The 13,134-nt window shown below is 44.1% G+C and overlaps 1 protein-coding gene across 1 annotated transcript in view; it reads left to right on the plus strand.

Moving 5' to 3' along the window:
* Positions 1 to 3,450: 3,450 nt before the first annotated feature.
* Positions 3,451 to 13,134, plus strand: part of PDLIM1 (PDZ and LIM domain 1) — a 52,395-nt gene continuing 42,711 nt past the window's right edge. Inside the window, exons 1-2 of the mRNA XM_043988360.1 lie at positions 3,451 to 3,688; positions 12,875 to 13,026. Coding sequence (XP_043844295.1) covers positions 3,593 to 3,688; positions 12,875 to 13,026 — 248 coding nt within the window. The 5' untranslated portion in view covers positions 3,451 to 3,592. The remainder of the gene's footprint in view (positions 3,689 to 12,874; positions 13,027 to 13,134) is intronic.

Genomic DNA, 13,134 nt, shown 5'->3' on the forward strand with positions numbered 1-13,134 from the left:
TAATATTATCCCCCTTTTACAGATGTGGAAACTGAGGCTGAAAGGCTAGTGACTTGACTACTGTCACATGGCTACTATACGAACTCTGGTCTTCCTAACTCCACATATAGCACTCTGTCCAATGTGCTACTTAGCTGCCAACTCTAACATACAATATACTGTGCAAAGTGTTCCCTACATCCCTTCATGTCCACAACAGAGGTGGTAGACACAGCAAGAAGGCCAGTGTCACTGAATTGTTTGGAGGTGAATGACTAGAGAGGCACAGGGGCCTGGAATTCAGATGTAGGCTATGAACCCTTAGGGGAGGAACATCCCAGAAGAAGCAGCCTGGGCAGATGGGAAAAACAAACATAGTTTAAGGAGTCAGACGAAGAATGTTGGGATAGGGGTCGGTGGGTGAAGGAAATGGGCATTTAGGAAATGTTCAGTTTCTTCATCTGATTTCTGTCTCCTCAATGCTCCAATTTTAGTCTGTTGGAGTGCCCTCTACTCAGCACATGGCTTGTGATCTCCCAAGTATTAAGTCCTGTTCAATGATCCCCTCCCCTTCAGTCCCCCCACCTCCCTCCTTTATCCTGGGTTAAGCCAGGACTCACTGGATAACCTTGGTTTGAGCTCTTATTTCCCTAGGCCACTGCCCTAGATCATCTGGGGATCCAGACTTGGCAGGGTTGGCTTTGAGGGGGAGCTGGGATAGAAGTAGACAACACTTAGTCATCAACATAACTGCCCCCTCTCACCCAGCATCTTGTCCAGCATCAGTCAGATGTTCAGGAAACCTTGGAAAGTATGTATCTGGTCCAACAACCTCATTTTTTATTTGAGGAAACTGAGTTCCAGAGATCAAAAGTGACACAATCTCACAGGTGGTAAGTAGAATTTGAACCCAGGTCTTATAAGACCAAGTTCAGTACTCTTTCCACTACACCCATGCTATCTCTCTCTCTTTTTTTAAATTTGTTGAGGCAATTGGGGTTAAGTGACTTGCCCAGGGTCACACAGCTAGTAAGTGTCAAGTGTCTGAGGTCGGATTTGAACTCAAGTCTTCCTGAATCCAGGGCTGGTGCTCTATCCACTGCACCACCTAGCTGCCCCCCTGCTGTCTCTTAAGTGCTATCTTTTTTGGTGTACTGTTTGCATGTTCTCTTATTCATGTTGCTTGACTGCACTCCGGAGTTCTAGAAATAAAAGGCAGCTCTGATCCCCAGAAAATTTTTCTGGAGTGAAACCTGTGGCTGAGCATGCTCAGTGAGTTGCCATGGCCCACAGAGAGATCCAATCCAGAGATGCCACTTCTGGTTTTAACTGGGGCTTGAACAGGAAGCTGGAGAAGGGAGGGATTAGGGAGAATAGAGTTTGTGGCTCTGTGCCTAATGAGCTTCCCTTGTCTGTCTTTTACTCACAGCTGTGAGAAACTGAGGCTGTTCACAAAGGGCCTCTGGGGCTATGCTGAGGGGAGGAGGGAGGGAGATAGTAAAGGAAAAGGAGGTCAGGAGGGAATGGGCAGATTGGAAGAGAGAGGGGGGGACAGAAAGAGACAGGAAGTGTAGGGCAGGCCTGGGGTGCCCCTGATATTGGTTTTCTGGTATTTATTTAACTCGTTTTACCTAAAGAGAGAAGCAGCCCCAGTTAGAGAACAGAGAAAGCTCAGCTGGAGTGCAAACCTCCCGAGAGGCTCTCCTCCTTTGTTAATCCAGGCCCCCCAATCTATCACCTCTGCTTTGGGACATTGAGGCCTGTTGCTTTTGCTTTCACAGCTCCCGGGGGGGGGGGGGGGGGGCGGGGGGCAGAGGGGGAGGTGTGGGAGAAGATGCAGTCAGACATCCCTCAGAACTGAGAATTTCAAGATGAGTGTAAAACCACATTTACTCTGGGGTTTACATGAACAACAAACAACTGGGAATCGAGACCTGGGTTCTAAATCAGTTTTTGGTTTTGTGAAACCTTGCCTGGGGCTGTATCTGGAGATATCCCACCCCAGTGTTCAGTAGCAGCTCTCCTAGGCCACCTCTTACCAGGTTTGACCCTGTCTCTTGGCTTCCCCGGCAGCCGGCTCCCATAGACCCAGATGTCAGATAGCGGCTGAGGCTTCAAAGTGTCTATAGCTATCTAAGGCGGAAGAAGTAGGGCATATGTGAAAATAGGTGGGTGGGAGCCAGGTGGCAGGTTGTTTTTAAACTATGCATGTACAAAGGTTGTGGCCAGGGCACTTAAGGATGCATCTACCAGTAACAGCTACCATTCTAAGACTGCTAAGCGCTGTGGGTGATACACAAACATTAAAAAAAAAAAAAAAGATCGCTGCCCTCGTCTCAAAAACCGAACCATTGGAAATGATTTTTTTAGATGTAGACGGTTCCTGCCTTCCAGCCCAACTTCCTTAACTGCATTTATTTTGTGTTAGGTGACCAGCAATTTGATTAATTTAGTTAATGCCTGATAAGGGAACTCCCTTTTCCAAAACAGATCTGCACTCGTTCTTCATTTTATTATCTTATTTGCAGAATTGCCCGAGGCACTGAAAAGTTAGGGGACCCGCTTCGGGTCCCACAGACTCTATGTGCCAGGAGGGATTTGAATCCGAGCTATCTTGACTGGAAGCCCAGCTCTCTATTAGACTACTAGACGTTGTCCATCTTCCTCTTCATTTTACAGATAAAGAAATCGAAGCCTGGAAATGTGGTGTCAAAGTTGCCCAGAGAATTAAAGGCAGAAACAAGGCCCGGTCCATGTTCTTCACAAGTTACTAAAAACTTCAAATCCTCACGCTGAAGGTTATCTTTTCTTTCATTTTTCAGTCCATTGAGTCACAGCTACATCCCCAACCGAGGCCCCTTCCTCCAGACTTCTGAACTGTTCGTGCCAGTCAGGGTCGCTAAATTTAGTTAAGTCCTGAACCGAAGAAGTTTTGAAGTCCGGTTGGATTGTCTTTGGGATTGGAAAAGAATTCAACAATTACTTTAAGAGAAGTGAATGTGGGGGTTGGGTCAGGAAAGGTAACTGCACAGCTCCTCAAGGGTTAAAAGCTAAATACCGGTGCAACTCCACCCTTCCTCTCCCCACCCCTCCTCACCTTGCGGACCAGGCTGGGACGCGGGTCTCAGCCTGCCCGAACCTCCTGCTTAGAGCCTGGGGCTCCCTGGCCCGGGTGGATGGGGGTGGAGGGGATGCGGGGCTGGGAGGGGTCAGCAGGAGCTGCTGGGATCCTCCTGCTTCTCTACCATGTGCGCCCCGAAGTTACCCCAATCCTGGAAAACTCTCCTTCCTTCCCTGTAAATGCCCCACGGTCGAGGCGCCCCGGTTTGACCCTGATGGGGAGGACCTGGTTAGGGCCAGGAAAGCGGGGGCACTGGGTCTGGGCTAGGGCGAGGGCAAGGGCGAGGGCGGGGACAGGGGCGGGAGCACACAAGCCGGGGCTGGGCGGAGCCGGAGCTGCGGTGGCCCCAGCCCCAGCTCAGGCTCGGGCTCCAGCAAAGCTGACCCGGACACTGCGCTGCTCTCTGGCTCGCTCGCTCCCGTCCGCTCCCCGCTAGCTCCAAGAGCCGGCTAAGTCCCTTCCTTGTTGGCCACCTCACTTGGGCTGCAAAACATGAACACAGAGAAGATTGTCATCCAGGGGCCGGGGCCCTGGGGTTTCCGTCTCGTGGGAGGAAAGGACTTCGAGCAGCCCCTCACTATTTCCCGGGTAAGGTCCCGACCGGGCTGCGGTGCCAGCTCCGGGGCCGTGCGAAGGCACCGGGGTAGAGTCTATGCTGGGGTTGAGCCGAGGGGACTAGTGTGGAGAGCGGGGGGCGGCATAGACACCCTCCCGGGAAACTTGTAGAGGTTGGGGCTCTTGGAGCACTAAAACGTCTGGTTCTCGGGGTTGGGGACTGTCAGGAGCACCCTCCCCGGTGGCCCTGGCCGCGGAGACCGGGGGCCCCGGCTCCTCACTGTGTCCGGGAGCCACGGATTCCTGCAGTCCAGGTGCGGCTGTTGCAATCCGTCCTGGGGCAGCGGGCAAGCGCGCTTGGGGTGAGGAGGTGCACTGGGGTTCGCCCCTACTTTGCCTTCGAATAACGTCGCCCGTTTCTGGTTGGGGCGGGTGGGGGCTTACATCCTCGGGGGAAAGACTAAGTAATCTGTTTGTCTGAATGACCTGGGACCCGGGTGGGTGTGTGCAAGTCTTATCTGGCCAGTCCATCAATCACCACTATTTACTGAGCGCGCCAGATCCGGGCGGGGTAGGGGTGTAGGTCCTTCATCCTCCGAGCGAACGTTAATTTCCTTCCCAACTTTGCTTGATGGAGTGAATTGGCTGAAGTAGCCTAGGCACACCTGCAATTGAAGGTTGAATCATAGAATATGGATTTTTTTCCTCTTCACTCCGCCCCACCCCATGGATTACTGTTTGTTTTTGTTTGTTTATCATTCATTCATTTGTTTATTACTTGCATCCTTTCTACGCCAGTCACTGTCTCAGCTTCCCAAACGGAAAAGTCGTCTTAACCCCAAGTAGCAAAAATTAGTTTTATCTTCAACTATCCATCGGGAGACTTCGGGCTCCTGTGGAAAGGCCACCACTGGCTCTGGAGTCAACAGGCCTGAGTTCAAATGCCGCCACTGATACCACCTGGATACCTCTGAGGAAGTCACTACCATCCCCTTGGACCTCAGTCTGGCTCTAAATACCGTGCATTTTCCTCCGTCATTCCATCCTTGAGCAGGTCACTTAATTTCCTGGGGCCTCAGTTTCCTCATCTGTAAAATGAGGGAAGGGATTGGATTAGATGACCTCGGGGGCCCCTTTTAGCTCGAAGTCACTCTGGCTATGATCATCCAGCCCATCGGTTGACTTTTTGCCAGTACTTCCTACCCCACCCCAATCTCCATAGTGATTGAGGGTGGGGGGAAGAGAGAGTTGTTTCTGGGATTTTCACAGCGCTTACTGATTCATCGGGGACATTCCGCTTTAGCCTGCAACTACAAGAACTGTTCCCACACCAAAGATTTTTGAACCCCCAGTAACACGTTGCAGATCTCCGTCCCGAGCGAGTCAAATGAATACCCCTCAGACTGAGGCTCTGTGAGAGAAGAGGCATATAGCAGCTGGCATCGGTTGTCACAGATGGTGGTTATAAATGCCCAAACGATTTTCCTGGCATGCAATGGGATGTCTAATGTGGGGGGAGGGGTAAATGCGAAATGGAAAGGGGACCAAGGTTTAGAACAGCTGTGCCTTCTCCTGATCAGTACAAAATCCTACGTTTCCTTCCAGGCCCGATTTGGACCCACTTATTTTCCCATAACATCTTCTCTTTACAAAATATTCCACACCAAGGATGTAGAGCACCAATTTTAGATTCAGAAGATCTGGTGTCAAATCTCGACCCTGCCACTTACCTGAATGAACAAGGACAAATCACAACCACTACCTCGGTTTCTTCACCTGTAAAGTTAGGGGCATGGCACAAATGATCTTTCAGGTCCCTTCCAGGTGTGAAACCACTATGATTTTTCATACTCCCTGAATTTTTGTAACATTCAGTACAATGAAATCATACATTTTGAATATCAAATGTTGTAATCTCCAGCAGAATGTAAATTCCTTTGGATAGGGACTATTTTTTGTTTGTAGCCCTAGAGCCCAGCACAGTGTCTTGCACTTAAGTGGTTGTTGCTTGGTTTTCTAGTTGTATGTTGTTATAGGCTTATTATTTACTGATTGTTATTTTTGTATGTGTTATATTTCTTACTAGAGTGTGAGGGCAGGAATGGTGTTCCATTTAATCTTTCTATCTCCATTACTATCTAATAAGTACTTAATAATTGCTATACGTTAAAGAAGTTTTTGACTCTCTGGCCACTGTATAAGATCCCCAATAACAGAGTCTGTCTTAATTTTGTTTATTGCTCTCCCTCTCACTTGTTTTTCCATGGCCTTTACTTACAAACATATTCTTCCCTCCTCTCCTGCCCAGCAAGCCATCTCTTAGAACAAAGAATAAGAAAGGAAAAAGAAAAGGAAAAGGAAAAGAAAAGGAAAGTTCAGCAAAATCAACCTACCCATCTACTTCATCTGACAGTATATGTATGTACCATTCCACACTTAGAGTCTTCCACTTTAGAGATCTTTCTATATCCTATCTGTGATTTCCACAGAGTCGAGCTCACACAGTGTGGAACCTTTAGTAAGTGTTCAGTAAATACACACTGCTTGGTTGATGGATAAATAAAGGCTTGTTGAGTGAATGAAGTATCTCCGTGTATTTAAATACCACTTATATCATATTCTATTCCTGCTACTCATATGTTTGAATACCTGCCACCCTTTCTAACTCAGTGATTTATATGTGACACACAAAACATCTTTTAAATAGAGAGAGTTCAGTTAGGAAGATCAGGTGTCTTCCCTAATTATAGCACCATCACAAAGCATGTTAATAGATGTCCCTTATAACATGTGGTACAGGAGTAACCCAGGGCAGGGGAAGGGGCCTATCTGGAGTCTTAGAATCACAGACTCTTAGAGCTGGAAGAAGCCATAGAAATCATTTATTCCCTTGAGCACTTCTTTCTTTTTTTCTTTCTTTCTTTCTTTCTTTCTTTCTTTCTTTCTTTCTTTCTTTCTTTCTTTCTTTCTTTCTTTCTTTCTTTCTTTCTTTCTTTCCTTCTTTCTTTCTATCTATCTTTCCTTCTTTCTTTCCTTCTTTCTTTCTTTCTTTCTTTCTTTCTTTCTTTCTTTCTTTCTTTCTTTCTTTCTTTCTTTCTTTCTTGTTGGGGCAATGAGGATTAAGTGACTTGCCCATGGTCACATAGCTAGTGTCAAGTATCTGAGGTCAGATTTGAACTCAGGTCCTCCTGAATCCAAGACCCATGCTTTTTCCACTGTGACACCTAGCTGCCCCCTGGAAGGGACTTTAAAGGTCATCTAATAGACATTGTAGGCAATTCAGCTAGAGGGATAAGTTTGAATCTTGCTTCAGGTACATACAAGCTGTGTGACCCTGGGCAAGTCACTTACCTCTCTCTTCCTTAGTCTCCTTATCTATAAAATAGACAAAATAATAACACTTAGCTCCCAGGGTAATTTGGAGCAGTGAAGTGGTGCAGTGGATAGAATACCAGGCCTAGGGTTGGGAAGACTCATCTTCCTGAATTCAAGTCTGGTCTCAGATACTTACTAACTGTATGGCCTTGGCCAAGTCACTTAACCCTGTTTGCCTCAGTTTCCTTAACCATAAAATAAGTTGGAGAAGGAAGTGGTAAACCACTCCAGTTCCTTGCCAAGAATACTCTAAGTGGGGTCATAAAGAGTTGGACTTGACTAAAAAAAGTGACTGAGCAACAAATGAGATAATGTGGGTCTAGTGCTCAGTAAGCCTTAAAGTTCTCTATAAATGCTAGTTACTTCTACTACTTTTACTACTACTACTTCTACCATCACCACCACCACCATTTATAACCACTACAGCTACAGCTATAGATTAAAAGTTTTAGCTAGTCCACCCCCTTCATTTTACAGATAAAGAAACTGAAGGCCACTGGGAGGAAATGACTTGTCCAAATTCATACAACTAATTAGTAATGGAATGAGGATTAGAACCCAGGTAGCCTGACTCTGGATCAGGGCTTATCTTTCTGACAAGTAGCTCATTGAGTCATTTTCCTCCCTGGGAATCTGTCAATGGGCATGATAATTAATGGCTGTATCACCCAACTTTCAGCAATGATGGGAAGGACCAAGTGGAATAATAGAGGTACAAGTACTATATAAATGCATGATGCTCTTTTCATTAGCAGTTTCTATTCTGTGGCTATTTATATCCTCAGTGACAGACATATATGGATGCAATCTACTATTAGGCCCTTGTCTAAGTTTTCATGCATTTTTCATCAGTGGCTAAGTTTCTATAGCCAAAACAAAGAAGAAAGAATTGGGCATTTGCATTGGCTGTCATTACCAATGTAGAGATCATCTCTTTTCCTGTAATCCATATGGACACTTTTTTTTATTGTTTGAATTGTTGAGGTAATGACCTCATTTTCCCCTTTTGTTTTTGGCTGCTTGGATCCAAAAGACTAGGCTTGCCTATGGCCATAGGGATTTGAAGTTCAAAGAGGGATGTTTAGCCTTAAATTGGCAAATTTGGGGGTTTTTTTCTGTTTTTTCTCTCTCACACCAATTTCCAGTTCTTTCTCCAAGAGTTAGACCCACATAATAGCTTTTTTTTTTTTGGTGGGGCAATGGGGGTTAAGTGACTTGCCCAAGGTCACACAGCTAGTAAGTGTCAAGTGGCTGAGGCTGGATTTGAACTAAGGTCCTCTTGACTCCAGGGCCTGTGCTCTATCCACTGCGCCACCTAGCTGCCCCGACTTAATAGCTTTTTGATACTTTGATGGACAGGACCTGTGATTTCGACTCCTTCACACCATCTCATCTTGTGCAATTTTTGTACCTATTTTCCCATCAATCCTTTTCAGAGCATCTAGTAATCACTTTTCTTTCATATTTCCCTATTGGCACTGTGTGCTTTCCAAATATCTAAGATGTCTGTCTTGGTGAATTCCTTTTTCCATTTCAATCTCTCATTTCCCCCATCCTTGTTACCAGAAGCCCTGATCCTGTCCACACCCCAACCCAAGTGGCTGCTTAGTTTATGTTGACTGTTTTTTTTCTTCTCCCAGCAACTGACAAAAGGACAGGAAGAGGAGGGGCAAGAGATGCAGGAATGAGATTGGCAAGAGTAACATGTTGCTTGACAGTTTGGAAATCCAGCAATATAGTAATTTGTGTTTATGGTATGTGCTCTTTGCCCTGGAGCCCTGAGGGCATACTTAAAAATGGACCCCCTTAAAGGTTATTAGCCTGTTTCTGACTTTTAAAAAAGACCATCACCATCTTGAAATAAGTGGGCTTTGTATCACATCTCCCCAGAGGTCAATGGAGCAGAGCCCTTGTCTGAATATGAACAAGTAAGAAGTTTTTTTGGTGAAAAATGGACTGTATTTTGAAAATTCCCTCATCTTCTCATCCAGTGAAACTGGTCATCTGGGAAATATTAGCAGCAATAGCTGATCTCAGCTGCCACAAGGGGATAGAATGAAAAGGACTGGAATAGAATAAAAGAGAAGAACCCATCAGAATAGCATTTATTTCAGTGAATCTATCCCAGCATTTATTGGAATGAAACTCATTGGGATATTTTTGTGGGGATACTCCCAGTAGCCTAGCTCCTCCCCTGAAAGAGAGGGGAGCTAACCAACACATCTCCATTCAAGGATCACACCAAGAAGAATGTCTTTATAGTATTTCAGTCTGGAAGATGATGAGAAGATGAGCTTTGAACATCTGATTGAAGAGGTCATGATCTCCTTGGCAATCATGGATGGGAAAACCACCAAGGGATTAATACAAGGCTATGGTGGGATTGTTTTCCATGATCTGCAGATTCTCTCAGACCATGCCTCACCATGAATCTGATGTCATTTGCTGAAGAAAGGAGAAGAAAAAGCTGATATTTCCTGTATTTTATAAATTGAGGAACTTAAAAGTCCACATGGGTTAAGTAATTGACTTGAATTTATAAAATTTTTCGGTGACAACCTCTTCTTGACAACTTCCTTGAAAAGGGGATGATAAAGGCCAGATAAAAGTTAACACAGGGGGCAGCTAGGTGGCGCAGTGGATAGAGCACCGGCCCTGGAGTCAGGAGTACCTGGGTTCAAATCCGGACTCAGACACTTAACACTTACTAGCTGTGTGACCCTGGGCAAGTCACTTAACCCCAATTGCCTCACTTAAAAAAAAAAAGTTAACACAGATGATTATGTCCAGAGATTGCCTTTTGAATAATTACCTAACCACTGTTTTCTTAAAGGGCTGTAACCTTAACTTCCCAAGGAAAAACAAAAACCCAAAAACCTTGGGTACCTATCACTAGCAGAGCCAATGTAGGCTGACTTGCCTTTATGAAAAAGTCTAATTCTAATTGAGAAAGATGCTTTGCCTAAGGTTTCTGACTGGGAATTCAAACCTAGGTTTTCCTGGCTCAAGTTCATCTTTCTTTCATTGATGGCCATGCCACAAACTAAAAAGTCTCTTAACCTCTGGAGGCCCTCTGCTTCTGTTTCTATAAAACAGGGGATTGGACCAGGTGACCTTTAGGGTTTCTTTCAGCTGTCTGAGAACTCATGGGAATTCTCGTGAGCCTGACCCTCAATAAAATAAACTGGCTGAGGGCAGGAAGGAACCATTGCCCTCTTCCCCACAATACCTAAGAAGAACAATTTGTACAGATTAAGTGCTCAGTAAAAGTTTATTGAATCTCCTGCCCTTCCTGTGAATGCCTAGAGCCCTGTGGAGACTACTCCAAGAAGCTGGTAGAAGTGACTGCATCTGCTGCAAACCTTTAGCCTCACCACTGCCCATACATAAACAGGGTAATTCCAAGAGCAGATTCTACCTTTTCTTGACTGTAATGTGATCATCATTCCCATTTCTTCAGTTTATAGTTTACAAAGCCCTTTCCCCACAACAACCCTGGGAGGTAGGTTGGAATGCTATTGGGAAACAAAGGCTCCAAGAGGTTACCCATCCCTAAGTGGCAGAACCAGGATTTGGACGTGGGTCTTCATACTTGGTACCCACTTCTCTCTCGTAGAATTTATGGCCAAATTTAGTAGAAATAGCACTGCAATTCCCTCTTTTTTCTTTGAACTTGCCTGACTACTCTTGTAGGGCATCTCTCAAGTCAAGTCTTGTGGTTTCTGCCCTTTGATATTCTGTGCTGTAAGTTTCTATTGTCTGTGAGTATATGGAATTTGCTCGGCTAGACAGTAAACTCCCAGGGTGGAGACTGTCTTTTATTTTACATCAGTATCAATAATAGTGAAAGAAGATAGAACTTAGACTCAGAAGACTTTAAGTTCAAGTCCCAGGTGTGACACTTACCAAGCCCTGTGGTCAGACAGAAGGTTCCACGTGATTCTAAAAATACTTTGTTTGTAGGCAAATCCACCTCCCTGGGCCTCGGTTTGCCCAATGTTTATAACAAGTTTTTATAAGTTGGTTTTAAGGAAAGCACTTTGCAAAAGCTAAAAAACTACATGAGTGTGAGCTCTCATAAATTATTGGTTTTTTAGTGGTAGAACAATGGTGAGTGGTCATCTGAGATGAAAACAACAGCTGATTATTTATATGTAGCTCTTTAACGTTTCCAAAACAATTCACATACAATTTCTTTTGATCCTTAGTAACAACCCTGTGAAGAAGGAACTATTATCCTTATTTTATAGACAAAGAAACTGAGGCAGGGGGAAGTTAGGTGACTTATAGTTAAACTGCTAATGAGCTATCCTAGCCAAGATTTGAACTCAACTTTGGCTGGCTCCACTCTATCCAATAGACCATACTGCCTCACATTAGATGGGGATCTTTTCTTACACGCCCCATGGATTTTCCCCTTCGCGTCCCATATTTGCCAGCAGAATTAAAGCAAAAGCTAAATCAGAGAGGGCAGATTAAAGGACCAGGGGTAAAAACAGAGATGCCAAAGAGGGTAAGAGGGATGGTACCTTTTTTTTCCCTAAGCCTTGTTTACTTGGGCATATTTCCATAACATTCTCTTGTGAGAGCGTAAGTCAAAAGAAAATATAGCGGGCCCCAGCTGCTAATTCCTCATGTCATATGGCCTGTCCCTAACTTGGGCCATGTTTCCTTTGCTGTAGAAAAGGAAAGGTGAGATCAGCTGGCTTCTGCACAGAATGATTTTGTTTCGACAATAGACCAACTGGATGAGTAAAGCACTATTAATAACGGATGTTATGGCTTCAAATTGCTTTGATAGGCTTCTTATTTGATCCTGAAATATAGTCTTGGTTTATAAAGCACTTCTCACACGACAATCCTGTGAGGTAGGTTGTAGTGACGTTGTCCCATTTGACAGACCCATTTGAAAGCCATAAGTGTCTGAGCCTAGATTAGTAGAAATAACACTGTCATTCCATCCTACCTCACAATAACCTCACGAGGTAGGTCATGCAAGCATTATCCCCATCTTACAGGCAAGGAAACCAATGCTCAGAGAAATTCAGTGATTTGCCTTAAATCACTGGTGGCAGATCTCAGATTCAAAATCCAAGGTCTTCTTGGTTGGAAATACAAGTATTCTTTTTGATATCCTGCCCTGTCAAGACTAAACAAGCACCTTGATTTTATTTGTTTAATGACTTAAATTTATAATTCTAAACAATTAAGTATCTTTTAAAAAAAAAATTGTCTTCGCAGAACCAGAAGAACATTGTACACAGTATCATCAACATTGAGTGTTGACCTACTGTGATGGACTATATTCTTCTCACCAATGCAATGGTACAGAAGAGTTCCAGGGAACTCATGATAGAAGAGGATCTCCAAATCCAAGGAAAAAAAAAAAAAAGAACTGTGGAGTATAGATGCTGATTGAACCATACTATTTCTTTTGTTTTGGGTGCTGTTGTTTTTTTTTTTCTATTTTGAGGTTTTGCATTACTGCCCTGATTTTTTCTCTTATAACAGGATTAATGCAGAAATAGGATTAATGTTATTATGGATATATGTGTGTGTGTGTGTATATATATATATATGTATATGTATATAGATATATAGATATAACCTATATCAGATTACCTGCTGTCTAGGGGAGGGGGGAGGGAGAAAAATATGAAATTGTAAAGCTTGTATAAACAAAAGTTGAGAACTATCTTTACATGTAACGGAAAAAATAAAATACCTTATATGTAAAAAAAAAATTGTCTTCTATTTTAGGACAAATAACCATCTGCTCCTCGATCTGGAGGGAAGACAATTTATTCCAGAGTAATAGTTCTTATGCTGTCCCCTCTTTTTCAGGTTACCCCAGGCAGCAAAGCAGCACTGGCTAATGTATGTATTGGAGATGTTATCTTGGCCATTGATGGAGAAAATACCAGTAACATGACTCACTTGGAAGCCCAGAATAAAATCAAGAGCTGTGTAGATGACATAACGCTCACAGTTGGCAGGTAAAGCCTGGAAACAAATAGAATTTTCCATTCATTTTCAGCAGTTTTGTAAGTTTTAATGCCAATATATTTCGACACCTTTCCATTTCCTACTATGTGCCAGGTATG

This window comes from Dromiciops gliroides, chromosome 2 (assembly GCF_019393635.1).
Source record: "Dromiciops gliroides isolate mDroGli1 chromosome 2, mDroGli1.pri, whole genome shotgun sequence".
Lineage (NCBI taxonomy): Eukaryota > Metazoa > Chordata > Mammalia > Microbiotheria > Microbiotheriidae > Dromiciops > Dromiciops gliroides.